Here is an 18,757-nt window from a genome sequence, read left to right on the forward strand (position 1 = left end):
TTAAAAAGTTATAAGAATATGTGAAATGTAAAGTCTTTTACTGGTCAAAGAGTAGTATGTCACAGAAGCGCCATTGCCATAAAGTTTTTTTTTCAGGAAACATAGTAAAGCCGTAAGTGATGCAATGCTTATTGTTCAACGTGAATATTAACAAAGCTGTCCGAAACAACATTTTGGAACAACAGACTTTCCCTACTGATTTTGGATCAAGTATTAGCATTGTGACAAACGCGATGAAGATTAAATAAAAAGTCGGTTTTATTCAGGCATATTACGTAGCCTTTTTTTAAAAATATACTTTAGCAAAAGTGGGCTAAAATCATTTTAAAGAACAATATAATAGCAAGTTTCTATCATTCACGTAACTACAATAAAACAGAGTAGAGAAAAGATCGGACAAAAGTGAAACTGAACGAAACGGCACTGAAAAGCAAACCATATCATGAAGAGTATAAGTTGAAAATAGTGAAATATTTGGCCAAAAAGCAGAAAGAAAGTTTGTAAAGCTTGTAAGATATTGGCAAGAAGCGGAAATGATATCTGACGTGAGGGAGGTGGAAGGAGGAACCCACTCATCTTTTACCCCAACACCGAGGAGGAAAACTTCTTTGGATTTAGTGATTCTGAGTTAAACTGATAGTTTGGTAAGTATTTTCTTTATCTAAATAATATCTTGAGTAAAAGTAAGCGCATTCTGTGCAGATCCTCCATAAAGGGGAAAAAAAGGAAAAAAAAAACGTCCAGATAGAAGCCCAGCCGGCCTAACTTAATGATTGTAATTTTAAGGCCAAACTTAAGATCTTACCTAATAAACAAAGTCCAAGGAAATGTAATGTACAATGAAAACAAATACACAATTTTTCTTAGTGTATGATGCAATGCTGATTCAAGATTAGGCCCAAAAAAATGTTGGGGGCTAGGTGTATACGTAATAAATAGAATTAACAATGACTGTTACCTGCTTTTGTGGATAATTGTTCAGGGTGTGTGCACTAAATCTGCGCAAAAGCACATGCCACTCCTAATGCAGGTGTTGGATTCCAGAGGAGTGTTTCCTCGCTGCACAAGTCGACAACAAGGACTAAAAGTAAGACACCCTCTACAATTTCTGCACTAAATGCGAGCTGCTAAAAGTTTCCATTTGCATGTTTTAAAATAATTGTCCAATAAGTGTAACTTTTGGGACATATGAATGACTTCCCTATTAACAAGTTAAACACTTTTAGATGGACATATGACATGCATGCGTCAAAATATTTAAAATTGTATCATCTTGTAATCCATCTGCTATTACGATCAATGCAGTGGTCTTTTTCTGGAGATTTATTCAGAAGGAGTCTTTTAGAGAGTTCCAGCTCTTTTTAGAAAACCTGTTCTTCTATGAGTTCAACTGCAGTTGGAATCCATCATTTAGGTGCATAACTTCCCTCATACCATTATAAATAGTATAGGTTGTTTAAGAGTGGGGAGTGAATTGAGCAAGTGGGTTACGATAAGAGGGGGTTTGAGGCAAGGGTAAGTCATTTCACCTCGGCTGTTCAATTTGTACATTGATGGAGTGGTGCGTGAGATGCATGTTTGCACCAGACAGCTGTTGTTTGCAGATGACACTGCTTTGGTGGATAACTCTGAAGCAGGACTGAGTACTTTAGTCGTAGAGTTTGATTGAGGGGTTAAGTGTAGGACGCTTAAGGTGAATGCAGACAAGAGTAGGGTTATGAGGTGTTAGAGGTGGTGAGGTGGGTGGTGTAGAGATTTTGTTGAATGGTGTAAAGTTTCAGGACGTAGATGCTTTTAAGTGCGATCATATGTGGCAGCAGGTGGTGGTTTGGAGGAGGATGTGAAGAAGAAGGTGGGAAAAGGGTGCAAGGCAATGGGTGTGCCGAACGGATTGTTCAAAGGTAGAGATCTGCAAATGGATGCAAGGCGAGGATTGTACAAAGGTGTGGTGGTGATACCGGTGATGTATGGCTCAGAGGCATGGTGTTTGAGAGTAAATGAGCGCAATACGTTAAATGTTTTTGAAATGAGATATTTGAGTAGTATGTGTGGAGCAAAACGACTGGATAGGTTAAGGAATGAGGAAGTAAAGAGAAGAACTGGTGTGGTGAGAGCTTGCTGAGAGGGGGTCTTGTTCACGAGTGAGGGTAGCATGGAACGGGAGATCGACTGACGGGTCGGTGCAGCGTCTGCCGTCATTCGAACCCTGTATTGGTCCGTCATGGTGAAGAGGGAGCTGAGCCGAAAGGCAAAGCTCTCGATCTATCGGTCGATCTACGTTCCTACCCTCACCTATGTTCATGAACTTTGGGTTATAACCGAAAGAACACGATCCCGGATACAAGTGGCAGAAATGAGTTTCCTCCGCAGGGTGTCTGGGTTTTCCCTTAGAGATAAGGTGACAAGCTCAGTCATCCGGGAGGGACTCTGTGTAGAGCCACTGCTCCTGGTGGGAAGCTGGCTCCCGACGTTCACTTCAAAGAATTGAGTCATACAGCCAGTTTGTTTACAAACATCTTGACTCAACAAATCAGGATCTTAAATTTTGATCACCTCATACTTTTATTGATGCACGTTTGGTAATAATTAAACTTTTTTTATATTTTCGTATCTAGTGCATGACATGCCTATGTATTTTTTTATGACACAAATTGACAACAAGCATACAGCCAAATTTGTGTAGTTTCATGCATGATTTTTTACTCACGTCAGAACAAGTTGTGCTTTTAAGCTAAACACAGGCTGCTTTTTTGCACTTAGTGCAACTTAAACCACACAAAATTAATCTTTTGATACTGATATCATGTAACTGTTAATACATTTGTGTCTCAATGAGAGATGACTTCCTACAGTACAATATTCAAACACAATTGCGTTGGGTGAAAGTTAATTGCACAAATTATTTACCAATTTGAGATAAGATAAGATAATCCCTTATTTGCCCCACAATGGGGAAATTTATTTTGTTAAAGCAGTAAGACAATTAATAATGAAGAACAGCTAAGAATATCAACAGTACAAACAAGTATTTAAAAAATAAAAAAAATGGCAGGTTTGCAAAATAGTTGAAGTGGCCAGTAATGTGCAATTATGCAAAGTCATGGAAGGTTTGCAGTCTATCGGGAGCCTTGCTTATTATATAGTTTGACGGCTGCTGGTAGAAAGGACCTGCGGAACCGCTCCTTCACACACTGGACATGAAGCAGCCCGTCACTAAAGGAGCAGATAGGGTGTCCTGCAGGGTATGGGAGATGTTCCTAGTCATGGATGACAGCTTAGCCATAATCCTCCTCTCCCCTACCACCTCCACTGAGTCGAGGGTGCATCTCAGAACAGAGCTGGCTTTCTAGATCAGATTGTCTAATCTTTTCCTGTCAGCCATCGAAATGCTGCTCCCCCAGCCGACCACTCCGTAGAAGATGGCTGATGTCACCACGGTGTTATAGAAGTTCTTCAGGAGTGCCCCTTGCATTTCAAAAGACCTCAGCCTCCCAAGCAGATAGTCTGCTCTGCCCTTTTTCTACAGAGCAGTTCTGTTATAGGTCCAGTCCAGTTTATCGTTCAGGTAAATGCTTAGGTACTTGTAGGATGTCACCCTCTCGATATCCGTTCCCTGAATGTTTACCATTGTTGAGGTGTGTCCACCACCAGTCCTTTTGAAAGTTTGACTCATTGGAAGCTCTTTCATGAAACGATTATCAGAATTTGGCGTGTTACTGTATTTCTGGGCCAGGGCTAATATGTCACAGAAAGTGAGGTATAGTTACTGAAAGCCAATAATTAAACAATTGTATTTCTTTTCCAAAGGGCACATTCTAGTCATAATCTTTCTAGTTATCTTTTGGTAATTTATTTTCTTGTCTGAACTAGCAATGTCCTGCAAGGTTGCAGTGGTAACGGGCGGTAACAAGGGAATCGGTAAAGCCATCGTGGAGGTGCTGTGCAAGAAGTTCCGTGGTGAAGTCTACCTCACGGCCAGAGACGAGTGCGTATTTTCACACACCAGGCAAGTGCAATCACCACACCAAGTAAGTCTCACTGCTAATTTTCTCTCTTTCGACAGGGGGCGCGGTAAAGAGGCCACGGCATCTTTGAGCGCTGAGGGATTGCTAGTCAACTTCCACCAGTTAGATATCTGTGACATTGGAAGCATCACGAAGGCAGCTGACTTCTTTAAACACAAATACGGCGGCGTGGACGTCCTTGTCAATAATGCCGCCATCGCATATGAAGGTAATACTTTCAGCTCCTGAATTTATTGGACTGTAAAGCCTTGGGCACACCTGGCATCAACCACGTTTAATTTTGGCGCCAGGTGTGTGGGGGCTCTTTTTACGGCGCCAATGGTGTCGAATATCAAAATCTTTTGATCATTTTGGCGCCCTTTCACCAAATTCCTCACTTAATGAAAACGGCGAGCTGCCCCATTTTCCCAATGCATGCATTCTTAATACAAAGCGGTGTCATCTGAAAACATTTAAGACGCCCCTCTAGAGGAGAAATTAGTCAGCGTTCTGGCCAACATTATTCCTATAAAACATAACAGGAGCAAAACGAAACGTTTTACAGTACACTTTTTTTTATATTTACTACGTGCTCATGATATTTGGAATTTTTCACACACAAATTAATTCCGAAATCTATGCATTTGAATTGGCTAACAATAGAAGTCATTTATCAGAAAGGCTACAGTTCTCTTTCCGTATCTTGCCAGTCATCGTCAGGTGGCTGGAGTTCCTTTTTATCCTTGAGGAATGATGACAACCAATGCAATTTAATCTATTGCAGCCGCAACCACCCAGTACAAAAAAACCCTAAAAAAAACAAAAAAAAAAGACGACTTCTCACATCTGTGTGGCAATCTGGCGCTATTCTTTACAGTATGGTTTCCTAAAAGCCCTAATGCTGTCGTCTAGAATTATAGGTCTCACATTTAACGTATCGCAGCCTTTATTCATATGTTCTTTCGGCGCAATTGTAAATATGTGCACGTCCTCACATCTGCTATTTGATATCTGGTAGTCGCCATCTTGAATGGCCACATGACACGTGACGTAAGAAACTTGAAGTACAACTAAATATGGTGCTAAATACGGTGCTGCTGAAAAATGCTTCAGGTGTGCGGGGGCATTGCGCTGTGGGCATTCTGCGGCCAAAGGCCTCAATGCCAAATTCCCCTAACAGTTGGTGCCTGGTATGCAAGCATTCAAAGAATGTCTTTTGTGAAAATGTTAAGTTAGAAGTAAAAATTGGAAGAGCACCTGAAAGGTGCATTGTCTTATTGTGTGAATGGCAGCAAACAAGCTTTAGGTGGATTGTAAACTTTTCATTTTTAGTATGATTTTGGGGATCCTGAACTTTTTTATTTGTTTAGTTATTGCCCTAAAAATAAAGGAGCTGTTTGTGGAAATTCAAATGCATCGCCTTTGTGAAATGACATTCAATCCGATTTAAGTGAAACACATTTTTTAAAGACATTTTCAACTCCCACATATGTTCTGTTTTTAGAGGCCGACCCGGCATTGTTTGCCAAGGAAGCAAAGGAGACGTTGCGAACCAACTACTTTGCCACTCGGGACATGCTAATTCATTTCCTGCCTCTCATTAAGGCAGGAGGTAACAACACGCTCACTCCAGTCGATTCACGATTCAACATTTCATTCCACCTCATGGAATTTATTATAAACTTGACCATTTGTCTTGTTCATCCACAACTTAGTCCTTCATCTGGCTCCTAGCGGATGTACAACTCAAAGGTGTTTATTTTTTTATTTTTTAAGGCCGCGTGGTGAACGTGTCGAGTAGGTGGAGCGTGCGCAGCCTGCATAAGTGCAGCGAGGAACTGCAGAAGCGCTTTCGCAGCACCGACATCAGCGAAGAGGAGCTGACGGAACTCATGAAACGCTTCGTAGAACTCGCCCAGACGGGCCAACACAAGCAAGGAGGGTGGCCCGACACGCCCTACGGGGTCTCCAAGATTGGTGTGACGGTATTACAACCATTGGCTTTTAAAACCTTTCCGAGCACATAAAGTATTGTGAATCATAGAGCATGTGACTTTTTTAAGAAAAGTGTCAAATTCGGACAAAATGTTTTGTCATGTCAGATACCAAAACATGGGGTCCATACAAATTGAATTTAACGGGAAGGGAAAATGAAAGAAAAAGTAATACGATGAAAGCTATTTCTGAATAAAAGTGCTGGCGCATGTAAAGAAAGTTGGAAAGAGCTTTGGGACAAAAGCATTGGATGCTCGCAAAAGGTAAGAGTGGACAACCATGTTGGGAGCATTAGCGAAAAACAGTCATTATTTACAGATTACTGACACCAAAAAGGAGCGTGTTACCCTAAAGTAACTAGTACTTGTATCTATTTACAAATTACTGCATATACTCTTAAATTGCTTCAAAATAGCCACGTGATAAAAGAAATAGAAGAAAACGTGTAAACCAACCTATGAAAGCAATGAACCCTTCATATTTCTTGGCTTGTGCAATCTTGAGAGCGTGCAAACGAAACCATAGTTGAGGAACTGCATATCCATTTTGTCTCTGGGCTTCAAACAACTCAAATATCTCTTTCTTTATTTCTGGGTACTGTCCAAGGTGTTCTCCAGGCATGCTGTATTACAAAAATAATTTTACAAATAAAATTAAAAAAAATCAAGGAAGGGAAGGAGGTATAGCATGTCATTCCTAAGACTTAAAAAGTGGTCGGCGGCGCCCTCTGTTGGCTGCGGCTGCATCGGCTCGCTACAACGGGTCAGGTGCAATCGACATTTCGTTCTGTGTACATTGTTACACAGAATGACAATACAAGGAAATTATTATTATTATTATTATTATTATTATGAGATGAGATAAAGTGGGGTTGGTTTTGCATTGCTGGATTGGGCGCAGTTGGTCATCTCAGTGCAATTGCTCCGGGCCCCAAGGCCAGATCACCAGTGGGTGCTGCTGCCGAACTTTGTAAAGGCGTTTCAGGGGGCTACCAGGGTCTCAGGTTGGTTTGGGGGATGGGATGTACTCTGTAAGATCCTACACCCTTTTGACATGGCATTCTTGCATGCTCGGCTATTCCACCACACCAGAGTCTACCATGATTCAGGACAATAGATAATAGATACTGGTGTTCGTGGTTAACACACTACCTTTGCTAGTCTTGTTCTCATTTCTCTTTTAGTTTCTGAAAATAGACAAAGCCATCTGTGAAACTTTGCATTTCGTGAAAAAAAATAATCTGGCAAAACAGGGAAAGACTACAATGCTTGTCTCACCCACCATCTCTGCCACCCCCTAATCTTTTGTGCTTTTTTTTTTTAATTCAAAATGCTGAATTGGTAAGGATGCCTTCAGGTATCACACAGCTACATCCGTTATTTACCTCTGCTGGTTTCCTTACTACTTGAGTCAGCTAGGAGTCGAAAATACTATGAAATGGCCATGGTCTTATAAATATTTACGAAGACACATGAACACGCACATGAACACACACACACACACACACACACACACACACACACACACACACAAAGTAAGACACACACAAAGTAAAACATGCAAAAAATGGAGTTCGGACTTATATGTTTGTCTATAATAGAGTCTATAATGATCTATATAGGTGTTTTTACAATATAAAACTATAAGTCTTTCTAAATTATTTGACTTTCTCTTTCAGACTCTCTCATTGATCCATGCCAGATGTCTGTCCAAAGAGAGACCAAACGATCAGGTATAGCGTGGTCATCGTTCTTTGCTAATATGCAGGATATTGAAGGTGATTATTGTTTTCAGATCCTGGTGAACGCGTGCTGTCCTGGCTGGGTGCGCACCGACATGGCGGGCCCTAAAGCCCCCAAATCTCCGGAGGAGGGTGCCGAGACACCCGTCTACTTGGCTTTGCTTCCCCCCGGTGCCAAAGAGCCTCACGGGAAGTTTGTTTCAGACAAAACGGTTCAGACCTGGTGAATGAAATCTGATGGGTCATATATGGACTATATATGAAATGTGATAATCGTTTATAATCTATTTAAAAGGAAAGCAATGTTTCAGTGTGGCATTTAATTAAATCGCTTTGGTATTTTTCTGTCATTAGCGGAAAAAAAGCTCCTAACATTTTGTATTCTAATCAAGACTGCAGTTTTAATGAGAAAGAGTTTTGGATGTGATCAAATTTCACAGGCTTATCAACAGTGATGTGCAGTAATGGGAGTCAGGTGAGGCAGGTGAGGCACAGCCTCAACTGTTTACCATACAGGCAGTATACGTTTGCCAGAACGGTAAAAATATTCAACTGGGTATTTTTTCCTTTTTTATACTTTCCTTTGAATTTGTAAGTAAACTTTTCAAAAGAACCCCAGTTGACTCAATTATGCTTGTTTAAAGTTTATAAAATGTGGTATTTAAAAAAAAGTTAAAAATACTGCCTCGGTCATATTGTAAAAAAGGTATGTATGAATGAAATATTTTGGTCCTTGGCGTAGAGTGACTGTGTTTTTCGACTTTTAACTCAAGAAACACCAAAATAAGTGGATTGTATGATAAAGTATAAGAGCATTCCAGTGATGTGGAGTCGGGTGAGGCTGTGCACATTATATTGTGAATAATAATAATGATAATAATAATACAATTAGTATGCAATGTATAACTTTGCAGAGCAGATGTAAAGTAAATCACATAATTCTCTTGTGTCACGATTGCTCTCACCTGTGCCCGCTCGTTTGGCGCCAGCTGCTGCTCGTTGCCTGATTGGGCTTCTATTTTAACTCAGTGCTCTCATTCACTCCTTGTCAGTCCGTCAACGAACGTCTGCACTTCCAAGGCAAGCATTTTTGACTCTGTCCGGTATCCTGCTAGTGTATCCCGTATCCGGTATAGATCCCCCCTGTCCCATCCTGTCCGGTATCTTGCTCGTGCATCCGGTATTGATCCTGGCTGTCGCGTCCTCACCTGTATCCTGCATCCGGTATTGATTCCGTCTGTCCCGTCCTGTCCGGTATCCTGTCTCCAGTATCGAGCCCGTCCTGTCCAGTATCCAGTATCGATCCCGTCTTGTCCGGTATCTTGCTCGTGCATCCTGTATCGGGTGTCAGTCCCGTCCTCACCTGTATCCGTTATCGATCTTGTCTGTCCTGTCCTCACCTGTATCCAGTATCGATTCCGTCTGTCCCGTCCTGTCCGGTATCCGGCTCGTGTATCCTGTATCTGGTATCAATGCCGTCTGTCCGGTCCTGTCTGGTATCCTGCTCATCTGCCCCGCTTCGTCTGCCCAACGATCGCCGCTTTCGTAAAATAAAGCTTGGTTCGAAAATGTTATGCATTTGGGTCTACCGTCTGTTTGGGTTCTGACATCTTGAGTCATGGCAAAAGTCGATTGTGAGACTAATAATTCCGATTTGGCACACACCTCAGTATTGATAATGTTAGCAAGCTAAAATTTAGTCAAGCCTTCCAGTATTTTTTTTCCCATTCCATTGACTTTTTATTTTTTATCTTTTTTATAATGGAGGATTACCTATCTATTTATACTTTTATTCAAAAAAGAACAGCCCACAGACTTCATCTATAAATTAAGGCAATCAATACAACTTTTTTTGTTTCTATGCTACAGTTCATATAATGCTACTTTTCTCTGGCAATCGAATGAAAAAGATATAGGTTTATTTATTTGCCGTCAAAATTTGCCTCAAGTCCCACACAACCCTCATACGCCACTGCTTATGAACGTCATGCTTTGAAAACTGAATTGTAGCGACACTTAACGGTGTCAGCGGGTATTACATTACCAAATGTTTCATTTTTATTTTTACAATAAACATTTAAAATGGTCGTCAAGTTTAGAATTTTCATTTTCAGCTTGGAAAAAAGTATATTGTGTAACTGACATTCGCTTCAGCCACAAGACCCGCTTGACAACACGACAAACTTCCATTTGTCATCTCGCGGAAAATGAAAATGTCACAAGCGGAGAGTGCTAATAATGTGTCAAGATGCGCCATTTTCGTGTCCTCTTGAACTCTTCCGAACAATGGTAGCCTCACTGAGTGACAACCTCTGGCGACCCTTTTCTCAGGAAAGTGAAGCTCGTTCTCAAGTCAGGTGTTTTTTTTTGCTTCGTGTTGACATTTCGACCCTATTGTGTCGCCACTTAGGAACAACATGTCAACCAGACAAAGCACCTGTATTGACATTTTACTCCACCACTTCGCGTGTTTTCCCAACATACAGATGATAAACATCCAGAGGAAGAAAATAAAAAGGCTTTGAAATAAATTATATCATCAAATAGTATCTTCTCCTCATCAGTGAGGAGACTCATAATGAACATAATCAGTAGATCGTATCATGGTACGTGTATTGTGGAAATAAGAGGTCAGGCCTAAAATAATCCAGCCTGACCCACACGCGTGGGTATTAAAGCCCGGCCCGAAATTTAAATATCTTATCTGTGAGGACTCAGGAGGAGGAGACGTGATTTATGTTAACAAATAAAAGCCTGTCTTTTGTAACAAAAAAACGACTTAAACAAGACTGTACAAACATTAAAGTATTTTACATCTTTGTATCTGCAGAGGACAATTTTCCACCACTGACAGGTTTTTTTCAAGAGTTAATGGGAAATTTTAAAGCCATCCATCACATCAGCAGCTCGTCCTTAAGAATGTAGCGTGGAACTTCAAGAGAAAGAGAGGCAGAGAGAGAAATAAGAACAAAGAGAGGCAAGTAATTAAAAAAGAAAAAGCTTGAGAGAAGCCAAGCCCCACCCGAACGTAATGATTGACATTTTAGGCCCAATTTGGGCTGAAATTCGGGCTGGGTCTGATTCAGGCTTGGGCTTAAGATCTTACATGTGATCTTGTGTCATTAATCAAACAGAGATTTTCATGCGTATAGCCCCAACTTGAAATCATAATGTGTTGGTAGTTAATTAAAAAGCTGTCATGGTTGCCATGGCACCCAATTGGCCCCCAATTATCTCTCCTGTCTGTTCCGTCCGGTCTGGTATCGACCCCATCTGACCGATATGAACTCGGGCAATTGGTATCGATCTCGTCGGTCTCTGGCTTCAAATCATTCCACGCCAGACTGCTGCCTAACGCGCATGACTCCCCATTTCCCATAAAATAAAAGGCTTGTGTGAGTAACGTCACGCGTTTGGGTCCTGATCATGTTCTGGTTTATGACAAAAACAATCGATTTAACATTGACAATTGAAAAAAATAAACAACATGAATTTGAATAATATGCAAAAATGTATGAAAAATATTTAAACGTGCACCGTTTAAAGGGACATTGTTTATTTTTTTTAATCTCCTAATGGTATAAGTAATTAAAATAAACAAAACACAATTGATTTGAATAGTGAGCAAAAATACACAAACTATTATACAAACGATTTACTTTATTAAATACTTGTAGATCAAACCATTTGTATTTATTTTACATGACACGTACTGTACATAATCTGTAAGGAGCTGTCATGATTGAGTGCCATGTTGTTGCTACGGGTACCCTCAAAATGAAATAAAAAAACGTTATGTAAGGTTTTCCAAAAAAATGAGAAGAAAAATGGTGTGGCTTTGTCACTTTGAGCTCGGTAGTTTGTATTCTTCCTAATCTTTTGGAGCACTCGTTTTCAGTGCAATCTAGTGGTCAAGTGTTACACAGTGTTCCGTTATTTATAGCAAAGTGAATCGCAAAAATTAAACATTCATTCTAGTGAATTGATTTTGCTTTTTTATGAAAATATCTTAGTTTTAGAGCGAACATACAAACACTTTTCCCGGTAAGGACGAGTGTAAAGGCAAGATTTGTAGATAATCCTTATCGGACACAATGAGAGTTTAATCCCCACAATTCTTAAAACGAGCACAGTTTGTGTTTTTCCTGTTCTCAGTATTTTCAAAAACATTTAATTTGATGTTTTTACTTACAGAAAACAAGCTTGGTGAGGAGCAGTGGTCATCCAATGACAAAGTAGTGAGGCACACTCAGATTTACAAATAATTTATTTATTTGAAATGAATAAGCAGAGGTAAATGGAAGGAGACCAAGAGGAAGGCCGCGTTTGACCTGGATGGATGGTGTTATGAGTGCACTGCAGGAAACAGGTCTAAATATAGTGGAAGCTGGAGCTCTTGTTGGTGATAGGAATGAGTGAAGAGGTGAAGTGAAAGGATAGTGGGATGTTTGGACGCGTTCTAAGGGATGGGCTGGGCACCTGTATGATGCGGCAGGGGTAAACCAGTGAAAGCTGTCGGGCCCTGATTGTTGTTGTTGTTGTCGAGTCACTCAAGGCACCTAAGGTAATCCTTAGTAGCGCTAGACTCGCTCGTGGGAAACTCCGTAGTTCTCCGAAGGAGAGGGGCTGCGACTGTCTTGCGCCGCCAGGCCTGACGGGGTGTAACCCAAGCAAACCAAGCATACGAAGCACCACTGGCATTTGGTCTGGGGGCCAGGGTTGCTCTCGAAGTCGCCCGCCCTAAGAAGAACAGAGAGAGGAGAGTAGAAGAGAGGGAAAGGGAGGGACAGATAGAAAGAGAGAAAGACAGACAGAGTAAAACGCAAAAAGGGGAAAAGAGAGTGAGAGAGGTGGGGAGAGAGTATGTTAGGGAGGGATAGAGAAAATGAGAGACAAGAGTGTAAAGGGGGAAGAGAGAAAAGGAGAGACAAAGAAGGAGAGAGTACCAAGAAAGAAAGAGAGAGCGAGTCTGAGTGGATTGAGTTGGATTCGTAAGGCTCCCCCGGGAGAGAGCCCTTCGCAGGACACCAAGGGAAGGTTCCTAGTCTTTGTCCTGCCCTGCTGTTGAAGAGAAGAGTGTGTTGTGTCACCCTGACCCGAGTGACACGGCCACTTTCTTGTGTCCCGTTTCATCTGGACGGACAAAAGCATGACCAACTTAGGTGCCAAGGTGCTTAACTTGTTTTGATGTTCGGCATTTGGGTTGGCCAAATGTTTGTGTGTGTTTTTTGCTACTTTTTCCCTTTTTCATTTTCTTTGTTTTTGTATGTGTTTGATTTGCTGTCGGTCACCCATCTCGAGGGATATGACCAGGGTAGATAGATAGATAGATAGAAATTAATAAACCTACGTTTCAATCATGTCAAGTCAAGTCAAGTCATTTTTATTTGTATAGCCCTAAATCACGAAGAGTCTCAAAGGGCTTCACAGATTGTTACACTATATTACACAAACTATTTTCAACCGACAAGAGGAGTAGGTTATTCGTATGCAATGGAGTAGAAGTGAGTTTTAAGTTTAGATTTAAACATTTCCACTGAGGTTGCATTGCGTTCAGAAACAAAAGAATGCATAGCATTATATTCGCAACAGAGATTTGTTTGTGTTAAAGTGAATTTCCCATCAAGAGTGGCAGTCGCCTGCCTGGTCGAATTTACCCTATTTATGATTACATACTGACATTTTTATTGACTGCTGTGTATGTTTTATAATAAAAGCGCAACCTTGACATAAACCTTTCAGTTCACGTTCTTTGTGTAGAATAAAACAGTTTTTTCCAGGCAGTGTTAAGTAAAATAAAGCTCCTGCACAGAATACAATTCTAAAAATATTCACAGAACCTTAATCCAATCTCTCAAAACGAACTCTGCAGTTAAAGATAATCACCTGTATGTGTAAAAAAAAGCAATATTTAACGTTCTAAGCGCGCCTCACGGATACTTTCCTTTTTAGAGCCTATTTGAATTATTTTTGCTAGCTTATTTGCATCAATAGGAATAAATTCAACATACAGAGCAAAAGCGAAATTTCAATTAAAATAAACAAAAAGAAAAAGACAAATCCTCTCAGCCTGTTAAAATTAATTTAAATAACACTTATGCAATTAAGTCGAACCCAAAACACTCCCCTGCCTGCCAGTCCGACTCCCCTGCCTGCCTGTCCGACTCCCCTGCCTGCCAGTGACTCCCCTGCCTGCCAGTCCGACTCCCCTCCCTGCCATTCCGCCTGTCCTGCCTGCCAGTCCTGATTCCGCCTGTCCTGCCTTGCCTGTTCTGATTCCGCCTGTCCTGTCTTGCCTGTTCTGATTCCGCCTGTCCTGTCTTGCCTGTTCTGATTCCGCCTGTCCTGTCTTGCCTGTTCTGATTCCGCCTGTCCTGTCTTGCCTGTTCTGATTCCGCCTGTTCTGATTCTGCCTGTCCTGTTTGCCGGTCCTGATTCTGCCTGTCCTGTCCTGTTTGCCGGTCCTGATTCTGCCTATCCTGTCCTGTTTGCCGGTCCTGATTCTGCCTGTCCTGTCTGAATCGCCGGTCCTGTTTGCCCTCCGGACCCACCCTCTGCCGCCCCTTCGGATGCTGATGAGGGGGCTTCTGTCCATTCGGAGGTTGTTGGAGACGTGCCTGTGGATTCAGTGACTGCCAAGGACTTCGGGTGACTTGCCTTTGTTCCCTCTGGGTAACGTATTGGAATATTTTTTTTTTCCCTGTTTGGATTTCTTTTGACTTCTGGTTTTTGCCCTTGGAATACCTGCATTTTTTCTGCTTTTCCGTTTTTTTGGCCTTTCTGTCGGCCTGCCCGTTGATTGCCTTTTGATTTTGGGACTTCTGGAGCCGTCCCTTGAGGGGGGAGTTCTGTCGTGATTGCTAACTAGAGTCACCTGGAGCTATCACGTGGACGCCCTCTGATTGGTTTATGTTCCCTTTTTGAGCACGCTACGCCGAGACCTCTTCGTCTGAGGATTACATTTGTACCCTGTATGACTCTCCTGATGACCTGTGCCTTCTTGATCTTTTTACCTGATTATGCCTACCTCCGATCCGACCTGCTTCCGTCCCACGCTACGATCTTCTCTCCAGTCCCGGTAAACTTGACCTGCTAGACTTCCGCACTCCGATTGGCTACGTGTTCCGAAGCTGTCTTCACGGCTTTGCTGCTGACGTCCGACGGCCACCGCGTCTCCCGCTAACCCTGTACGCTTCCCTAAATAAAGAATTGTAACGAACGCTCTGGGGTTTCCTGTTCTGTTCCGGTCCTTCTGACAGTATTGTTTTGTACTAAAAAATAAATACTTGATAAAATATTATGCTCTCTCTTACTTTTGGGACTTGCGCGTCAAGAGATCCTCCTCCGTTGTAAAAAGTGGCCAAAAAAAAAGCGTCCCGACCATTTTCTCAACCACATCAAGCTTTCTTATTCCACTTTCGTTTCAAAAGAAACGGCTTGCTTCTTCCTTGCACTTTACACCAACCATATTGAATGGATGCATGAGATATGAAACAATAAAAACATCAAAGTTCTTAGGGCGCTAGCAATACAGTACGTGTTGTTATGATTACACACAAACCAGGAAGTAGAAGCCGTATTTCTTCTGCAGTGTGGATGCTGGGTGACCCCTTAAAGCGCCACACGTTGGTAGCAGCGGAAAGAAGCACCACACTAATGTCCTGTATTTGGAAAAAGATGCACACAATACAAAATGTAACTTACGGCAATGTGCGGATATTTTTCGACATCCCAAAAAAATTGTTTGTTTCTTTCTTGCGTAAGTCGAATGTTCGCAAGTAGGGGAGCGTCTGCACTAGTTTTTTAACCTTTTTATACATAATTTTAATCGTTTTTGTTTGGATTCAGAAGCCTGACACCCAATATGTGGCATACGGGCCTTTCTTTGCCCACCCCTGCTGTAGGCGAGCCTTATGTTATGTAAAATAAATACACATTTTTTGACCTACTCATATTTCAATATTGCATGTTTATATTGTTGCTTATTATTTAAAGCAATAATGTTTTTTGATGAGTGAAGTTTTTTTTCCCCACACGAATAAGAAACAATGTCTCATCATCTTTTTCTTACATTATCAAATTGACATATTTTTCTATTCATGTTCACTCAATTGATGCCAATTGTTTTGGTTTCACCCATAAAACAGGAAATTGTCCTTTTCATGTTTAGTTAGTAAATGTCATCTGGGATTAGCATCTGTTTGGAGAAAAAAGTGCTCAATATCTCTTTGGGTTAATGTATAATGTAGCTTGAAGAAATTCAAGCCTGCTGACATATGAAAGGAGTGAAATGTTCATGTAAAAACGCATCAGAGATGTTTTTCCTTTTGCTTACAAAATCTCTTTTTGGTCCCCTTGAGTCTCTTGAAAGGACGTCAAAGAAGATCTGTCAGCTTGACCCGCAACTAACCCTCACTTACTTCAGTCCTCTGTGGGGTGACCCTCTGCACGCCTGAACGCAAACATCAGCACAAGGCATTTTACATGAAAGATGACGCATAAACAAGGCGCGTGCCTTCACCCTTCTGTGGAGCATCAACGATGGCATCAGCATTTAGGAAACACCACTCTCTGGTGGACATTTTTGTAAACTGCAGAAGGAGAGTCCTGCATGTTTTACCTAAATTTCTAGGTTTTAATGCTATTGTTGTTTTAATTTCATCACGTCATCCATCGTCTTTTCTGAATGTTTTTAATCAAGGTTCTTATCACGGTTCCTTCACTTTTCTTCCATCAAGTTTTCATCAATTGTTATTTTATGACGGAATTCAGTAACCTGTGGCCAGAGAGCTGGCTCCTTAGTGCTGCCCTTGTGGCGCCCTGGAGCTTTTGCAGAAATGTATGATAATGGAAAAATTCGTGTATTTTATTATGAGATGGTTTTCTGTAGAAGGAGAAAGATGACACAACGTTCTTAACGTCTTCCATTACTTTCAAGGTATTTCAATAAGAATTACATGTTACAGTAAGTGACTCATTTGTATGTAGGGATCCCCCTTTTTAAAAATGGGTTTGTATAAGGCTTCTCATTTTTTGCAGACATATTTGTTTTTTTTTGTTGGTTCGTTTGGTTTATTTAAAATAATGGTTTGTCGACGCCTGCTTTAGGATTTTCAACAGATTCATATTTTTTGCAATGTTTTCATGATGTCATCTACATTTCTAATGAGTCTTCCTTTCCTTATTATCTTTTCATGTTTGTTTGCTCATCGTTAGTTTCTTGCATTTTCAAACGATTGTGCCTCTCCAGTAGTTCAGTGACGTGCAGACAGGGGAGGCAGGTGAGGTTGTGCCTCACCAGTCCACGTGGATATAGACAATTCAATATATTTTAAATGGTTATATTCCTTTAGTGTTAAAGTTCTTTTCAAAATTTCTGAATTTTCACATTATACTATGAATGTTATTAATGATATTAATGTAAATGTACTGGGCTGAGTGTCTGCAAATGCAGAACCACACACTTCTCTTGCCTCACGGCAGTGGGTGATAGTGAGACCAAGTGTTCTGATTTGATGCACACCTCAGCCCCAAACAAAATAAAATAGTGTTCGTATTAGCAAGCTTAAAACAAGTCAAGTCACCTAGCATTTTCTCATGTTGAAGAAGAAGTCCCTGTACAAGAAATTAGCACACAGCTAAACCTTCAAGGTTGTATTATAAGACCCTTGCTGGGGGACTACACTGATTTGAATGAATTCATTCAGCAAGTAAATAATTCATTAAAATATGTGGGTAAATATGATGTGCATTTATAACAACTAAATGAATAATGTGATGATCAAAGTACTAATGTTATGATTAAGTAATAAAACTAATATGGCTAGATACCTCATGTGATCGTGACAACGACCTCAGTGGCCTAGTGGTTCCCGGCTCTTCAGTCTTCAGTCTGAAGACACTGAATCCCAATGCCTCCAATAGCAGGTAGTGGCCTTACATGGCTGACGCTGCTATCGGTTAGTTAGTGTGTGTAAAAGGGAAAGTGTTAAGCACATTGTAAAGCGCTTTTGGAGGTGTTCAATGACTTGAAAAGCTCTATATAAATGCAGACCAGCCAGTATTTTTTTCTCTTTGCCTGAACCTTTTTTCAGAATGTAAGGTTATCTATGTAAGGGAAATCGTAGTTTGATTATAGTTTGAATGTGCCTTTGTATGGTTTTCTCCTCGAAAGTACCTTAACGAAGCCAGATATTTTATCCATTTGCTGTTTGTATTCTAACAACAGTTGTATCTTCTTGGGGCCGCGAACTATTAATCAAGATGTGCTTTACTTTAGTGCCAGGGAGTCTGGTCACAAGCTTGCCTCCATTCTACACTCTCTAGGTTTTACAGTTACCTCATTGTACTTTTATGTTACAAAAGTTTCAGTTTCCTTACTGTTCATTTATATGCTGGCATGCTATCTCGCCACCAGCATTATACGTTTCATGTTTTCATGTGATTTTGTTTAAGCCAATGAGATATGTTTCATATATCCAGGTGATCTTGTCCAAGCCAATCATGGGTGTTGTTTTCTGCCTGTGTTTTTAATAAATAATCATGTAGTTATTGGGAGTGTGTGATTCCTCCCTGAGCCGATCTTGGAAGCAGATCTAGGGGAAAGCTCAGGTGGGATGTGCCTCTGATGAAATGGTTATCAAAAACCTAATCTCTGACTCAGAGTAGGTGTCTTTCTTAACTTTAAAACAACCAAAGTTTTAACCTTGACAACCTATCTTTTGATGCTTTTATTCAAAACGAGCAGCGTGTAGACTCCTTTTAAAAATCAAGGTTAGACAATTATTTTTTCCCCCATGCGACAGTTTATATACTATTTTCAAGCTCTGACATTCAAATGATGAAAAAGATGTAGGTTCAGGTAAGAACCTCACTGCACATCATTGCAGCAGTCATCTGAATCTTGACAGAAATCGTACTGGTCATGTTTTTCCATAATCGTGTTTACAGTCAAGAGAGTTACGTGATCGAACAAAGCGCGAAAGCTCTGACCGGGCCGCTTTCTTTTGCTCTCTAA

At 40.9% G+C, this 18,757-nt stretch overlaps 1 protein-coding gene across 1 annotated transcript; it reads left to right on the forward strand.

Moving 5' to 3' along the window:
- Positions 1 to 1,281: 1,281 nt before the first annotated feature.
- Positions 1,282 to 8,090, forward strand: LOC148353918 (carbonyl reductase [NADPH] 1-like). Its single transcript, XM_088350830.1, has 6 exons — positions 1,282 to 3,985; positions 4,064 to 4,233; positions 5,509 to 5,616; positions 5,781 to 5,989; positions 7,678 to 7,731; positions 7,794 to 8,090. The coding sequence occupies exons 1-6, from the start codon at positions 3,873 to 3,875 to the stop codon at positions 7,965 to 7,967; spliced, it is 828 nt and encodes a 275-aa protein (XP_088206956.1). The 5' UTR covers positions 1,282 to 3,872; the 3' UTR covers positions 7,968 to 8,090.
- Positions 8,091 to 18,757: the final 10,667 nt, after the last annotated feature.

The sequence above is a fragment of the Urocampus carinirostris genome, chromosome 13, assembly GCF_059441175.1.
Source record: "Urocampus carinirostris isolate Australia breed hairy pipefish chromosome 13, RoL_Ucar_1.0, whole genome shotgun sequence".
Classification (NCBI taxonomy): domain Eukaryota; kingdom Metazoa; phylum Chordata; class Actinopteri; order Syngnathiformes; family Syngnathidae; genus Urocampus; species Urocampus carinirostris.

Coding starts and splice junctions, on each gene's coding strand:
- LOC148353918 (XM_088350830.1), top strand. CDS start 3,873: ATGTCCTGCAAGGTTGCAGTGGTAACGGGCGGTAACAAGGGAATCGGT. Junction 5,617..5,780: donor GCCTCTCATTAAGGCAGGAG/GTAACAACACGC, acceptor TTATTTTTTAAG/GCCGCGTGGTGAACGTGTCG. Junction 7,732..7,793: donor AAGAGAGACCAAACGATCAG/GTATAGCGTGGT, acceptor TATTGTTTTCAG/ATCCTGGTGAACGCGTGCTG.